The following is a 17,314-nucleotide window of genomic DNA, read 5'->3' as shown; positions in this document are numbered from 1 at the left end:
TTATAACATTTTTGACATGAGTTTTTCTGGATTTTTGTTGTTGTTATTCTGTCTCTCACTGTTCAAACAAACCTACCATTAAAATTATAGACTGATCATTTCTTTGTCAGTGGGCAAACGTACAAAATCAGCAGGGGATCAAATACTTTTTTCCCCTCACTGTATATGATGACATGGTGCCTATATAGAGCTGAATAAGGTAATCTCCCCATCAACTCTACTCATAGGGGACGACTCAGGAGGCTTGTGAAAGGAGCTCCGTCTGCAACCTGGAGCTGCTGGAGTTTCTTATCACTGCAGCCTGTGGGACCAGTCTGATCTTGACCACAATCTCTTCCCTCTTTAATTACATATTATTCTACGTGAATAATTCCACAAAATGTCCTTTCACAGTGATTGTACTTATCACGCTAGCTAGTGTGGTGACAATTAAATTAGGAAGATTTAAAAAAAATAAAAATAAATACATCTCATCCATGGCTTTCTTAAAATATGATCTCTTTATTGTATCTGGATGTGACAAAGGCGGAGAGAGTGTTGTGCAGAATGTGCTGCTGCAATATTGTAAGTCTTTCCCCATCAGTCACTCAGCCCTATTGTGCTGCCAACCAGGGAAATAATAATTATCAACATCACTTCCTCAGCCAATCACTGATCCATTAACACTGCTAACCTCCGGCATCACACAGGAGGTCCTGTTCAAAAACACTCAACTCAACTGGCTGACACGATTACATAGGTGCTGTTGAAAATAACAGGGTACAAGTTAAGAGAAATACGTCACAAATTCACAGCTACATCATTTGTTTACCACAACTGATGGTAGAAAAAGCGTTCCCCGGCATTCATGGCGAGACAGTCTGAGAACAGGACATTAAACACTTCCAGTAGTCTTGGGTCAGAAAGGTGTTTTGGCTTTTGAGAGGAAACACCTCCGGGTTTACTGTATCATGAGAGGAAGTCCTGAGGTATACAGAGGAACAGGCGTTAGATGGAGGTGATTAGTCAGTTCCCATGGTGACCTGGGTGTAGCATGATGTACTGCAGTACCCATAATGCTCTGTCACAACGGCCGCACCTGGATGACCTCTGACAACATACGGCCGCTCTTGGACGTGGTGTCCTGGTGGTGCATGTCGTTGTTGGCGATGATGAAGATGATGGAGGAGGAGCTGAAGGTCACCCTCTTCTTTGGTCGTTCCCCATCCCCTCGGTGGGCCATGAAGATTGGGCGGATGGGCCGCTCGATGCTCCGGGCCAGGGGGCGGTCCTTGATGCTGTGCTGAATCCATGAAAGCCGGGAGCACAACAGCTGCAGCAAGCAGCGCCGGAACTGCCAGAGGAACAGGAGGAGGAGAAAAAAGAGAGAGGGAAGAGTGGTGTTACTCAAATGGAAGTATTTGTTCACTTTTCCAAAAATAAAAGACACCATGGTAATACTTTAACATTAAGGGCTCGAGTCAATTCATTCAATGCGTTGTAGGGCGATTGACAGTTTCAGATTGAGACGACATATGCAGCGTTTACCATGAATTTCCTGTTGCTGCAGGATTATTTTCCTGCTGTAGCAAACTGGCTCAAATTAAGATCCTACAAGATCACAAACTTTTACAGATGAACCATTGAGAGCATCCTGTCGTGCTGTATGATCTTTTATCAAATAGGGCTATTTTCTGTATACCACCCCTACTTTGCCACAACACAACTGATTGGCTCAAACATATTAAGAAGGAAAGAAATTCCACAAATTAACTTTTAACAAGGCACACCTGTTAATTGAAATGCATTCCAGGTGAATACCTCATGAAGCTGGTTGAGAGAATGCCAAGAGTGTGCGAAGCTGTCATCAAGGCAAAGGGTGGCTACTTTGAAGAATCTCAAATATAAAATATTTATTATTGATTTGTTTATCACTTTTTTGGTTACTATATGACTCCATATGTGTTATTTCATAGTTGATGTATTCACTATTACTCTACAATGTAGAAAAAACTACAAATGAGTAGGTGTGTTCAAACTTTTCACTGGTACTGTATATATAGTTATACTCCAGACTCTGACATTGCTCGTCCTAATATTTATATATTTCTTAATTACATTATTTTACTTTTAGATCTGTGTGTATTGTTGTGAATTGTTAGATATTACTGTACTGCTGGAGCCAGATGTCAGATGTTTTTAGCCCTCAAAAGTGGTATTTTGCTGAGATAAGTCCATGTCATCTGTTTTGTATATTCAGCTATTATGCTACATTGAGGTCTGAAAACATCAGATAAACCTTGATTTTGAAGTGTGTTTCCCTTTAAATTTGGAAAAGGCCTTGCTTCAAAGCCTTTCTGCTATCAGCATAAGTGTGTCAGGTCAGAGGTCCCATCACCTTTCTGCTCATGAAGATGTAGATGAGCGGGTTATAGGCCGTGCTGGACTTGGCGAAGAAGGAGGGGATGATGGCGATGGCAGGGGTGACCATGCTCTTCCTGCCAAAGGCTTCCATCATGGACACCACGGCGTAGGGCGTCCAGCACACCAGGAAACAGGAGATCATCAAGAGGAACATGACGGCCACCTTCTTCTCGTAGCGCAGGATCTTAATAATCTGCACTGTCTGAAGGTCCTGGATGGAGCGGAGCTGTTGGGAATGACAATAGGAAAGAATCTCATCACTCACTAAAATGCTCTAATTAGAATATGTAAAAAACAACAAAAAACATTCCAGTTATACACTGAATATACAAAACCATTAAGAACACCTGCTCTTTCCATGACATAGACTGACCAGGTGAAAGCTACTGTATGATCCCTTATTGATGTCACTTGTTAAATCCACTTCAGTCAGTGTAGATGAAGGGGAGGAGACAGGTTAAAGAACGATTTTTAAGCCTTGAGACAATTGAGACATGGATTGTGTATGTGTGCCACTCAGAGGGTGAATAGGCAAGACAAAATATTTAATTGCCTTTGAACGGGGTATGGTAGTAGGTGCCTCACACACGGGTTTGTGTCAAGAACTGTAATGCTGCTGGGTTTTTCCACACTCAACAGTTTCCCGTGTGTATCAAGAATGGTCCACCACCCAAAGGACATCCAGACAATTTCACACAACTGTGGGAAGCACTGGTGTCAACATGGGCCAGCATCACTGTGGAACATTCAACACCTTGTAGTGTCCATGCCCTGAGGAATTGAGGGTTTGGGTTATATATCACTTGTACTGACATTATGCACTCCCCACAAAAAAATAAGATTGTCTCTGCATGTGAATGTCAGCTAATTTCTTTCGGACCTTTACAGAAGATAAAGAGAGGATCTTTAATGAAAGATGATATGCTTGATCCCGTGGTTGTTAATGTAGGAGAGAAGATAAAAGTCTCCATCTTTCTTATGCTTAAAAAGATGAGGCCACAGAGGACACAATGACATTGTCCCATGACATCCCTATGTAGTCTATGTATCCGTTTGCATGAGATAGTGGGTTTACTGATATACCTGTCAGCGCAGCGGAGCCACCCCCAAGCACATGCACTAGAATTTCATTTGTAGGCTACTACCTCATTTTGCCGCTGTTTGGTCGAGGTCGCTTTGTTTGTCTTGTGTCCTTGATGAATGTAAGTACTAGCCTACCTTTGATTTATGCCTTTTATTTAAAGGCCCAGTGCAGACAAAAATGTGATTTCCCTGTGTTTTATATATTTATACACTATGAGGTTGGAATAATACTGTGAAATTGTGAAAATAATGATAATACCCTTTTAGTGTAATTGTTGTTTGAAAATGAGAGTCTGAAAGTTCTGCCTGTTTTGGTGGGGTGGAGTTTTGGCCTGCCTGGTGACAATTATTATTTCATTTTTTTTTACAATTTTAATTTAAAACAATCACAATAAGGTACTTACGTTAACTGTTACTCAGAAATGATTTCATATTGAGATAAAAATGTCTGCATTAGACCTTTAAATGAATTATGTAGATGTATCTGTTGATTTGTTCAATTTCTCAAAAAGAAAAGACACCATGGTAATACTTTAACATTAAGATCTCGATTCAATTCGTAGCGCTGAAGGATCAGCGTTGTAGCGCGTTTGATATGTAAAGGTAATTTCCGATTGAGCCGACATATGCAGTGTTTACCGAGAATGCGGGTTCCGCGATCACGGGAACATTGCCTTTACATTTAAGTCACGCTATATCGCGGATCTTCATTGCTATGGATTGAATCCAGCCCTAAATTGCTCTTATACATGCCAACACATGTCATATGCTACAGATGTAAGATTTTAATTTGTTGCACAGCAGGAAAAGCAAACTTGTAGTGTATTCAAGGTTTAAAAAGGCTTTTAAAGTTTGTAATTTCCACTTTAAAATGTCAGACTTGATTTTTCCTAATGAAAAACGTATCAACCCCTATCAAAATTCTTTATTACATTTAATCCACATAATAATTCACATTTCCTGCAGCTGCAGGATGATTTTTCTGCTGTAGCAAATTGGCTCAAATTAAGATCCTACATCTGTATACGCTATAGCCATACTACAAGTGACAAAATTACATTATTGTGAATGTTTACAGAGTTTATTTGACTGTTTTAGTTCATCAGTGCAATATGTTGAAGAGATATTACATTCCAAAATCTAAGTTTGACAGATGTTTTCAGCCCTCGAAAGTGGTCCGCTGCTGAGATAAGTCCATGTCCCAGGTCATCTGTTTTGTATATTCAGCTATTATGCTACAATGACAGTCCACCACATCATACCCAAAAGTTTCCTGATTAGCAATGGGTAGTTTGTGTTGGTGTTTAATTTAATTGTGTATTAGAAACACAGTGTGGCTCAGTTGGTAGAGCATGGTGTTTGCAACGCCAGCATGGTGTGTGCAACGCCAGGGTTGTGGGTTCGATTCCCACGGGGGGCCAGTACAAAAAAAAAAAATGCATGAAATGAAATCTATGCATTCACTACTGTAAGTAGCTCTGGATAAGAGCGTCTGCTAAATGACTAAAATGTAAATGTAAGATCATTGTGAGGGGATTTTGCCAGTGGATGAATGGAGAATTAAGCTTCCCGGGAAAATGTTGTCCTAGGTTGCAACAGTAACCAAGGGGGGCGGGCTTAGCGAAGGGTCACCACACTGATATAAACATGAAGCAACAGAAGAAAATGGGAGGAAGAGACAGCAAGACTGTCTTGTCCTTGTTCTTACCATTTGCACTGTGTAAAGAATGTTCCCGTAGCAGTAGATCATAATGCCCACTGGTACGAAGAAGCAGGCCAGGAGAAAGAAGAGAACGAAGGAGGAATCGTTAGGGTCCTTGGAAGTCCAGTCCAGAGAGCAGCCTAACTGGTGGATCTCCAGAGTGTAGCGGTTCCACCCCAGGAGAGGAGCCCCTGTCCAGACCAGGGAGTAGAGCCAGATGTAAATGATGCACCTCCAGGCCCAGGGGAAGTCCACCACCTTAGCATGGACCACCCGGATGTAGCGCTCATAGGCCAAGGCAGAGAGACTCATGATGGACACGATGCCTGGAAAGGAGGGAGATGGGTGGTGATGCTGAGTAATGACTAACAAATCTGGGTTATGAAATATATATAGGTAGGCCCTGATTATTACTGTCTATTGATTATTACACTGTTATCCTCTACACGGTAGCCCCGAGGTTAGAGAAGCGGGCCAGCAACCGGAATGTTTCCTGTTTGAATCCCAGTGCCGACAGAGAAAATAAATCTGGCGGGAGTGAGCCGGGAACAGGGAGGGTTGCTGGCATCAATATCTGAACTTAACCCCCTAAACTGCTCATTGGGCGCTGCACTGCGGCTGCCCACTGCTCTAGCCTCTCTAACCGATTGTGTGTTTGTGTGTATGTGTATGTGTGTGTATCGGAGGGGTTGGGTAAAAGAAGAAGATACATTTCTGTCTGGACTAATAAAGTATACCTTATCTTGGGGGGCGGCAGGTAGCTTAACAGTTAAGAGCATTGGGCCAGTAACCGAAAGGTCGGCTAAAAGCCGGCTAAAAATCTGCCGATGTGCCCTTGAGCATGACACTTAACATTAATTGCTCCAGGGTCACAGTGAAACCTCAGAGGGTGTCTCAGGGAGATTTGGATATGCAAAAAACAAATTTCCAATTCACATGATTATAATACACACGTGTACATGTGTGAAATAGGACCAATGTAAGCACCCACCTGATGATGATTTTATTACAGTTATTACTCAGTCCTCAATCAAATATTTTCTCAATATACTGTATATTCAATATCATAAATATCCTATTTCAGGGGTCTCCAACCTTTTTTAGCATAGAAAATGTAACTTGTCACAAGCTACATTTTTTTTGATAGCCATTAAAATAGGTACATTCTTCTCTCCTTCTCCACCCCGAAACACCTCCCCAGGTCCTTTGTGTACAAGAGATGTGTTTTCTGTCAATATACCTGGCTAATGGTTAATAAACAACTCTAAGGGGGCCCTGTAAAATTATATTTGGTCTTTTCCTGAATTCTGTTTTATTTGTCCTGTTTTAGGATTTTTTTATTCTGTGTTCTACTCTTAATATTACAATTATTCATAGAGAAACAACGCAAATGGATGGCCTGAGTCCATGTCAATGTTACGCCCGTTGTTGGAATGAGACCAAGGTGCAGCGTGGTAAGCGTACATCTTTCTTTTATTAGATGAACACCAACAAAACACAAAAACCGAACGTAACGTTCTACAGGCTTCACAGCAGCTATACAAAAACAAGATCCCACAATCACAGGTGGGAAAAAGGGCTGCCTAAGTATGATCCCCAATCAGAGACAATGATAAACAGCTGCCTCTGATTGGGAACCATACTAGGCCAACAAAGAAATAGAAAGATAGATATGCCCACCCAAGTCACACCCTGACCTAACAAAATAGAGAATAAAAAAGGCTCTCTAAGGTCAGGGCGTGACAGTACCCTCCCCCAAAGGTGCGGACTCCGGCCGCAAACCTGAACCTATAGGGGAGGGTCCGGGTGGGCATCTCCTCTCGGTGGAGGCTCCGGTGCAGGACGCAGACCCCGCTCCGCTTGAGGCTCCCCCCACTTCCGTGGAACCGGACCGTGGATCGTCGCCGGAGGCTCTGGACTGGGAACCCCCGCTGGAGGCTCTGAACTGCACACTGTCGCTGGAGGCTCTGGACTGCAGACCGTCGCTGGAAGCTCTGGACTGCAGACCGTTGCTGTAGACTCTGTGCCATGGATCGTCACTGCAGGCTCCGGGCCATGGATCATCACTGGAGGCTTCGGGCCATGGATCATCACTGGAGGCTTCGTGCCATGGATCATCACTGTAAGCTTCGTGCCATGGATCATCACTGGAGGCTTCGTGCCAGCACAACCCGTTGTTGGAATGAGACCAAGGTGCAGCGTGGTAAGCGTACATCTTTCTTTTATTAGATGAACACCAACAAAACAACAAAATACAAAAACAGAACGTAACGTTCTGCAGGCTTCACAGCAGCTATACAAAAACAAGATCCCACAATCACAGGTGGGAAAAAGAGCTGCCTAAGTATGATCCCCAATCAGAGACAACGATAAACAGCTGCCTCTGATTGGGAACCATACTAGGCCAACAAAGAAATAGAAACATAGATATGCCCACCCAAGTCACACCCTGACCTAACAAAATAGAGAATAAAAAAGGCTCTCTAAGGTCGGGGCGTGACAGTCAATGCTTAAATCTCATCAGAAGACCATCCACAAGGTCTGGAAGAAAAAAAGGAAAACCTTATTTTTCTTGTGTAAATCCCCTTTAATTACATTCAGTTTCTCCATTGTACAGCAATTACTTTTGCCAGACATTTGGCCCAATCAACAAGTGTTGCAGCACAGTTGTGTTGCATTTATAGAGGGAGCTGTTTGAGCACAGTGTTACTGGACACTATAACACAACTAATACATAACATGTCAGTACAGGTCAAACTGACAGGACCACGCTGCATGAGTGCAATAGGTGTAACAGGTGCAGGATGTCCTTAGATAGTCATCTAAATTTAGAGTTAAATAATGTGTGAGTGGTTTCACATGCTGTAGTAAATTAATATGGTATCAATAATCTCTACCATTCAACTATTTTTCTGAGGGGATTTAGAGTGCCTGTAGGCTAATTATAATTAATTGTTATATTAACCAGCATCTTTTTCAGTGTCTCTGCATTGGTGCAGGCTGTTCTTCTGTAGGGCACACTGGTGTTGAATGACATTTTGGGCTGTTTTGGCTATTCTTGTGCACTTTAAAATCCTTCACTTTTTAATGATCTGTTCAAAAGCAAATTTGGATCATTGTAACAATAATAATAATATTCATTGATTCAACTAGTATAGCGCTATTCATTACATGAAACATCTCAAAGCGCTTTAAAGCAACAAAAAATTCAAGCAATATAGAAAAAACAACCTGGTCTCAGAGAATGTTGTATTATTATGTATGTAAATCCGGGACACTCAATTTAGTACGATATGTTACGTTTCGTATGATATGTATTAATTTGTGGATGTCCATCATCCATTTCACATGATATGTTATGAATTGCAATTCGTACAATATGTTACGAATTTGCAAAATCACAATATGTTACGAACTTGAAAAACGCATGATAGGTTACAAAATCCAATTTATTGTTGCTAACGTTAGCTAGGTGGCTAAAACTAATGTTAGGTAGCTGGCTAATGTTAGCTAGGCTAGGGGTTAGGGTTAAGGTTAGCTAACATGCTAAGTAGTTGCAAAGTAGCTAAAATGTAGTAAGTAGTTGCAAAGTTGCTAATATACTAAAGTTGTCCATGATGAGATTCGAACACGCAACCTTTGGGTTGCTAGAATTTTGCGTTATACGCTTACCCATCCACCCGGGCCAACCACCCTACGTTTGTTTTGGCCTTAAGTCTTATGTAACTGTACAAAACGTAATATATCACACTATACCGGACAAAAAATATAAACGCAACAACAATTTCAAAGACTTTACTGAGTTACAGTTCATATGAGGAAATCAGTCAATTGAAATAAATTCATTAGGCCCTAATCTATGGATTTCACATGACTGGGAATACAGATATTCATCTGTTGGTCACAGATACTGTACCTTAAAAATATGGGCCTCACATTGGGCCTCAAGATCTCGTCACGGTATCTCTGTGCATTCAAATTGCCATCAATAAAATGCAATTGTGTTCGTTGTCCGTAGCTTATGCCTGCCAATACCATAACCCCACCGCCACCATGTTTACAACGTTGACATCAGCAAACCGCTCGCCCGCACTACGCCATACACGTGGTCTGTGGTTTTGAGGCCAGTTGGACATACTGCCAAATTCTCTAAAATGACGGCTTGTGGTAGAGAAATGAGCATTCAATTATCTGTCAACATCTCTGGTGGACATTTAACAATTTCACTGAGTTACAGTTCATATAAGGAAATCAGTCATTTGAAATAAATTCATTAGGCCCTAATCTTTGGATTTCCCCACTGGCCATGGGTGGATCCATCCCCCAAGTGGGTGGGCCTATGCCCTCCCAGGCACACCCATGTCTGCACCCCCAGCCACTGTAGAGCCAGGCCCAGTCAATCATAATGAGTTTTTCCCCACAAAAGGGCTTTATTACAGACAGAAATACTCTTCAGTTTCATCAGCTGTTGGGTGGCCTGCAGTTGAGGCTGGTTGGATGTACTGTCAAATTCTCTAAAACAACATTGGAGGGGGGTTATGATGGAGAAATTAACATTCAATTATTTGGCAACAGCTCTGGTGGACATTCCTGCAGTCAGCATGCCAACTGCACGCTCCCTCAAAACTTGAGACATCTGTGGCATTGTGTTGTGCATTGGTGATTTTAACATGTAAATCTAGGTGGGGCAAAATCCCCCAAGCAATGTGGGGAGTTTAGTGTTGTGTTGTGTAGTGGCTATGCCAGCAAAGCCACTACACAACACGACACTAAACAATACATTAATTGCACTATAAGGGTGCCCACAAACTGTTAGAGCTTTCTTTTCAGCACCATGGGGGTGAATCCTTACCACTGCTACACCTGGCTATCTGGGGAGCCTTGTCTGGCAGTGAAACAGTTCCTTCAGCCTCATTTACTGCCGTTTAAAAAAACAAAGCTGATATGGCTGACTTGCTTAAACAAACGTGGTTTTCTACTGACAATTGATAAGCACGCAGTTCGCTACACCTGCAATAACACCTGCAATAACATCTGTTAAACACGTGTATGTGATCGATAGCATTTTATTTGATTTTATTTATATGTACAAACTATGGCATATGGGGACATCAAGAGGATAAGAGGCAATCCGTAATTTTGATTAAGACATTAATGAGCGAGGTAGGACGGACATAGTCAATCTAACTATTTGTTCAGCACTTTTGAAATGTACAGCGACAGAATTCAGAATATGGGCCATTCTTGCAGTATTCTCCCTGTACACCAAGTCAGAACCGTAACATAAATAAAGGGGTCATATAAGCAGACAATGAAAGCTCTTACGATATTCAATGATTACATTTCTCTAAAACAGGCTATAGGCACCAACAAGTCAGAACAGTAGGCTAAATTATGAGGGGGAAAAGGACCAAATTATTAGGGTGAGGCACATGGGCTACTAACAGCTTACTACACAACATACACTTAGTATTACTATCTTAGCTACAGTGTACATAGATCCCTGGCATATTACATCTAATACATTTATATGTAAGACATTTATATGTATGCAGCAGCATACAAGACATTTTTGGACTCACCTTGTTGTGCTGTGCTTACTTGAACATGAAGGTGGCCCGGCGGTCCTTGTGGGAAAATTTTGTCATTAACCTTTGTCATCAAAGTCTGGCATTTTCTGGATTTATGGTGCTTTCAAGACAACTGGGAACTCAGAAAAAAACAAAGTCGAATAATGACGTCAGTGATCTTTAGGTCAGAGCTCCAGAAAGAGGCTGTCATGGCTGTCGTAGGAAGGAGCGGACCAAAGTGCAGTGTGTGTGTCGTTCCACATTTTATTTTCACTGTGAAACTTTGCAATACATGCACAATAAACTGAACGAACAAAAACAACAAACCGTGACGCAGAGAAGAAACATACACTAACTCATAAATAATCTCCCACAAACCCAGGTGGAAAAAAAACCCTACTTAAGTATGATCTCCAATTAGAGACAACGAGGACCAGCTGCCTCTAATTGAAGATCATCCCAAACAAACCCAACATAGAAATACAAAACTAGAACCTGACAACATAGAAAAACTAAACTAGAAAAAAAACCTGTCACGCCCTGACCTACTCTACCATAGAAAAAACAGCTTTCTAAGGTCAGGACGTGACAGTACCCCCCCCCCCCCCCCCCCCCCCCAAGGTGCGGACTCCGAACGCACCAAAACAACAAAAGAACCCAAAAAAAGGGAGGGTTACGGAGGGTGACAAATGTCTATGGCGGCTCTGGTGCAGTAGGCAGAACCTTCTCATCCCGCGGATCCTCCAACAGAGGAGGCGGCTCCGGTTCGGGGTGTAAGCCCCGCTCCGCCCGCTGATCCCTCTGCTTTTGTGCCAGCGGACCGTGGGTCGTCGTCGGAGGAATCGGACCGTAGATCATCGCCGGAGGTTCTGGGCTGCGGGCCACCGCAGGAGGTTCCGGGCCGTCTCAGGAGATTCCGGGCTGCGGGCCGTCTCAGGAGGTTCCGGGCTGCGGGCCGTCTCAGGAGGTTCCGGGCTGCGGACCGTCTCAGGAGGTTCCGGGCTGCGGGCCGTCTCAGGAGGTTCCGGACTGGAAACTGTCGCCGGAAGCTCTGGACTGGGAACTGTCGCCAGAAGCTCTGGACTGGGAATGCGCACTGGAGGCCTGATGCGTGGGGATGGCACAGGTGGCGCCAGACTGGTAACACGCACCTCAGGGCGAGTGCGGGGAGCAGGAACAGGACACCCCGGACTGGGCAGGCACACTGGACGACTGATGCGTGGGGCTGGCACAGGTGGCGCCAGACTGGTAACACGCACCTCAGGGCGAGTGCGGGGAGCAGGAACAGGGCATCCCAGGCTGGATAGACTCACTGGAGGCCGGGTACGTGGGGCAGGCACAGGATATACTGGGCCGTGGTGGCGTACTGGAGGTCTCGAGCATAGAGCTGGCACAACCCGTCCTGGTTGGATGCTCAACCTAGCTCGACAAATGCGGGGCGCAGGCACAGATCGTACTGGGCTGTGAATGCGCACTGGTGACGCAGTGCGCATCACCGCATAACACGGTGCTTGCTTCTTCACTCGCTCCCCAGGGTAAGCACAGGGAGTTGGCTCAGGTCTCCACCCTGACTCTGCCAATCTCCCCGTGTGCCCCCCTAAAAACCTTTTTGGGGGGTGTCTCGTGCTTCCGTCGTTGCCGTGCTAGTTCCTCGTAACGTTGCCATTCCTCCTTCGCTGTCTCCACCTAATTCCATGGCAGGGTCTTGTCCCCTGCCATTACCTTCTCCCAGGTCCAGGACGTCCTCCATTCTTTCCTCTCCCGGGCCCAGGATCCCTGCTCCTCCTGGGCATGCTGCTTGGTCCTTTTGTGGTGGGAGATTCTTTCACCGCTGTCGTAGGAAGGAGCGGACCAAAGTGCAGTGTGTGTGTCGTTCCACATTTTATTTTCACTGTGAAACTTTACAATACATACACAATAAACTGAATGAACAAAAACAACAAACCGTGACGCAGAGTAGAAACATACACTAACTCAGAAATAATCACCCACAAACCCAGGTGGGAAAAAAAACTACTTAAGTATGATTGAGAGGGGGTCAAATACTTATTTCCCTCATTAAAATGCAAATCAATTTATAACATTTTTGACATGCGTTTTTCTGGATATTTTTGTTGTTATTCTGTCTCTAACTGTTCAAATAAACCTACCATTAAAATGATAGACTGATCCTTTCTTTATCAGTGGGCAAATGTACAAAATCAGCAGGGGATCAAATACTTTTTTCCCCCACTGTAAGTAGTACGATCAAGTATTTTTACTTACGTACATTACACCACTGCTAAAGTTTGAGATTTTCCCGATCCGAGTTTCCAGTGGTTTTGAACGCGGCAGAAGTCATGCTGGATTGACAGCATGGCCAGTACCCATGTTGTTGAATGTTTATCCTTTAAGCTTGGAAAAGAGACCCTTAAACCCAGACTTGGACCACACACCCACTCCACTGAATAGCAGGCTAGTGATTGCTTTGCAAGGCTTGCAGTTTGCCAGTGATTCCTTCCATTGTTGAATTTGGGATTTCTAACTTGTTGTGTAACGTTTTTGTCCAATGCCCGATGAGCACCGATACATTTTATCAATAATTTCTCTTCAGAATCTCTCTTCATATGACAAGGATTGAAAAGATTTGCCAGTAGATTGTCAACTTGATTCATGACGATGACTGCTAGCTTGCTAGCCAAGATCTTAAATGTATGATGTTGTCATGATCAGTCCAATCAAAGCTACGGTAGATATAACGTGATTTGACGTAATTGTATCAGTAACCAATGACCTTGAGCCTTCTTGGATGGGCACTTGTAATGTTACTCTATGGCAGCACCCAAGGGATTTTAATTTCCGAGCTCTACCCATACATTTTGGGTTGACGTAGTGTTTCCATGAGTGACAGAACACTGAGCCAATCACGGGGCAACTAGAGAAGATTATATTTTTTTTTTTACATTGGTTGCAAAGTGATATGTGACACGTATTAATTTCAAAATAACATGCAAAACATGCAACAACAAAAAATGTTTAGCTAAATATTTGGGGCTCAAAACAGAATTACGGGTCACTACTGGTGTTGTGTGACAAAACTGCACATTTTAGAGTGGCCTTTTATTATCCTCAGCACAAGGTGCACCTGTGTATTGATCATGCTGTTTAATCAGCTCCTTGATAAGCCACACCTGTCAAGTGGATGGATTATCTTGGAAAATGAGAAATGCTCACTGACAGGGATGTAAACAAATTTGTGCACAACATTTTAGAGAAATAAGCTTTTTGCGTATGGAACATTTCTGGGATCTTTTATTTCAGCTCATGAAACATGGGACCAACACTTTACATGTTGCGTTTATATTTTTGTTCAGTATAATTTGTGTATCCTGGATTTGCATTTGCTATGTTACCTCTAGTCTATGAGACCAGGCTGGAAAAAACAACATCACAACATCATGAGATGGACAGTCATTAGAAAGTTCATGGCTTGAGTGGTCATCTGAGGGAGCTGGTGAAGTGGGGCGAGAAAGTCCAGGGGGGTAGACAAGCAGACAGCACTGTCTTATCAAGGTCCCTCGCCTTAGTGAGGTGCATAGTGAGGTGCAATTGGGGCACCAAAGTGAAATTACCATGTTGTTTTATCCACATGTACTACAGTAACACCCATCCATCCATCAAGAATTAACCATTCGTTTTTGGAGTTCAGAAATATCATGATGTTTTATATGTAAGAAGTTTACAATATATGAATATATTGGAAAGACGAGAAAAGTCACCCATATAATAAATGCAGTAGGTCAACCTTGTGGTTTGCCAACAGTAGGTTACATGTGCCTGAGAGAGAGATGAGGGTAAGAGAGAGCGAGAGAGCGAGAGAGAGAGAGAGAGAGAGCAAGAGAGAGCAAGAGAGAGCAAGAAGGTGGCACTAACCAGCTTCAAGTTTTCATCCACATAGTGATCTGCATAGTGGCAATGGCATGCATAAACATCCACAACTATGACATAAAGACTGGTTTCATGAATCAATAGGGAGAAAGTGGGCTAAACAATTCTCCCTTAGAATAAGATGGATGGGAATTGTCCCCTGCAATAGACTTTTATTGGATCGCTTATGAAAATGCAATAGCCCAAAATACTAAACTTCTTTATCTGAGTATTTTTAACACATAAAAACATGAAAGATGCCACTAAACATTACTTGGATTACTTCAAATATATAAAAACATATTTTGAATTAACTCTTAAAGGGATAATATGCGATTTCTACATCCATTTATTTAAATTATATATAGGCTACTCATTGATTCTTGTAGAATATATAATCAGCTTTGTTATTGTTTGAACTTCAGATTGCGCCTTTAATATGTGTGACTCTCGGCGCGACACCCAGAAAGGACTGAAGTACTACTAACCAAATAAACTGTTGCTGAATCCGTCCCAAATGCATGTTGCCGAGTTCCAGACCCATCCGCCTTTGATGCACGAAACAAACGTAAAGTTAATTCCAATGACAGACACCAACACGTCACTTATACTAATGTTTACTATTAACAAATTTGTGGGCGTCCGGAGTCTCTTGAATCTGTAGTACAGCACGATGACAATAATATTGTTGCAAAATCCGAAGACTCCGATTGTTCCGATGGCAAAAGCAAGGAGTTTGTAAGTACCAACCGCAAATATATATTCTTCTGTATTTTTTTCAGTGCTAGCTAAATTCGCAGGATTTATTGCTTGAATAACTTCGCTCCCAAACATTGTGCGCGATGACCTGTCTAGTGTGGCTAGGAGGGAAGATCTTCTGCGCTGCAGTTGGATTACTGAAGCTGCTCTAAACCAGTTAAACGTGCGAAAGCTCTTTTGAGAAATCAGGGCAATTTTCCTGATGATGGAAGGCTCAAATGTACAGTATTTCTCGAGGAGTTACATCTCCAGCAGTCTCCATCCGTCACTATAATTAGTTGGCATCCACTGTACTGTACCTCCAGACGGCACTAGCGGTTGGGGGGGCAGTATTTGTCGGTAAAAAAAATACATATAAATTCAGCAAAAAAAGAAACGTCCTAACACTGTCAACTGCCTTTATTTTCAGCAAACTCAACAACTGAGACATAAACTGAACAAGTTCCACAGACGTGACTAACAGAAATTGAATAATGTGTCTCTGAACAAAGTGTGTAAAACAATGGCATTTGATAATAACGCCAGACAAAGCCTTTTTAAACAACAGAGCTGCTTTTCATCATTAAAACCCCCGAATGAGAGTCAACAAAGAGTAATACAACAATTAAACATCTGTAAAAATCTAAAGTAACAGTCAGTATCTGGTGTGGCCACCAGCTGCATTAAGTACTGCAGTGCATTTCCTCCTCGTGCACTGCACCAGATTTGCCAGTTCTTGCTGTGAGATGTTTCCCCACTCTTCCACCAAGGCACCTGCACGTTCCTGGACATTTCTGGGGGGAATGGCCCTAGCCCTCACCCTCCGATCCAACAGGTCCCAGACGTGCTCAATGGCATTGAGTTCCGGGCTCTTCGCTGGCCATGGCAGAACACTGACATTCCTGTCTTGCAGGAAATCACACACAGAACGAGCAGTATGGCTGGTGGCATTGTCATGCTGGAGGGTCATGTCAGGGTGAGCCTGCAGGAAGGGTACCACATGAGGGAGGAGGATGTCTTCCCTGTAACACACAGCGTTGAGATTGCCTGCAATGACAACAAGCTCAGTCCAATGATGCTGTGACACATCGCCCCAGACCATGACGGACCCTTCACCTCCAAATCGATCCCGCTCCAGAGTACAGACCTCGTTGTAACACTCATTCCTTCGACGATAAACGCAAATCCGACCATCACCCATGGTGACACAAAACCGCGACTCGTCAGTGAAGAGCACTTTTTGCCAGTCCTGTCTGGTTCAGCAACGGTGGGTTTGTGCCCATAGGCGACATTGTTGCCGGTTATGTCTGGTGAGGACCTGCCTTACAACAGGCCAACAAGCCCTCAGTCCAGCCTCTCTCAGCCTATTGTGGACAGTCTGAGCACTGATGGAGGGATTGTGCGTTCCTGGTGTAACTCGGGCAGTTGTTGTTGCCATCCTGTACCTGTCCCGCAGGTGTGATGTTAGGATGTACCAATCCTGTGCAGGTGTTGTTACACATGGTCTGCCACTGCGAGGACGATCAGCTGTCCATCCTGTCTCCCTGTCTCGCTGTCTTAGGCGTCTCACAGTACGGACATCGCAATGTATTGTCCTGGCCACATCTGCAGTCCTCATGCCTCCTTGCAGCATGCCTAAGGCATATTCATGCAGATGATCAGGGACCCTGGGCATCTTTCTTTTGATGTTTTTCAGAGTCAGTAGAAAGGCCTCTTTAGTATCCTAAGTTTTCAGAACTGTGACCTTAATTGCCGACCATCTGTAAGCTGTTATTGTCTTAATGACCGTTCCACAGGTGCGTGTTCATTAATTGTTTATGGTTCATTGAACAAGCATGGGAAACAGTGTTTACACCCTTTACAATGAAGATCTGTGAAGTTATTTGGATTTTTACGAATTATCTTTGAAAGA

The 17,314-nt window shown here is 43.3% G+C and overlaps 1 protein-coding gene across 1 annotated transcript; it reads right to left on the bottom strand.

Annotated features, from left to right (window-relative positions):
* Window positions 1-503: 503 nt before the first annotated feature.
* On the bottom strand, window positions 504-15,682 carry LOC106605317 (opsin-3). Its single transcript, XM_045719481.2, has 4 exons — window positions 15,153-15,682; window positions 5,195-5,514; window positions 2,378-2,629; window positions 504-1,333 (listed from the first exon to the last, which is right to left on the bottom strand). Exons 1-4 carry the CDS (start codon window positions 15,496-15,498, stop codon window positions 1,064-1,066), a joined length of 1,188 nt encoding a protein of 395 aa, XP_045575437.1. The 5' UTR covers window positions 15,499-15,682; the 3' UTR covers window positions 504-1,063.
* Between the last annotated feature and the right edge of the window lie 1,632 nt (window positions 15,683-17,314).

This window comes from Salmo salar, chromosome 01 (genome assembly GCF_965601325.2).
Source record: "Salmo salar chromosome 01, fSalSal1, whole genome shotgun sequence".
Taxonomy (NCBI): Eukaryota; Metazoa; Chordata; class Actinopteri; order Salmoniformes; family Salmonidae; genus Salmo; species Salmo salar.
The sequence above is the reverse complement of the archived record's forward strand: the minus strand, read 5'-3'. Positions and strand labels throughout refer to the sequence as shown.

Bases quoted from the DNA above. Each gene is read 5' to 3' on its own strand.
- LOC106605317 (XM_045719481.2), bottom strand. From the start codon at position 15,498: ATGTTTGGGAGCGAAGTTATTCAAGCAATAAATCCTGCGAATTTAGCT. The intron at 5,515-15,152 runs GTTAGTAGTACT...CCTCCTTTCCAG, and splicing joins ATTCAGCAACAGTTTATTTG to GCATCGTGTCCATCATGAGT. The intron at 2,630-5,194 runs GTAAGAACAAGG...CATTCCCAACAG, and splicing joins TTCTTTACACAGTGCAAATG to CTCCGCTCCATCCAGGACCT.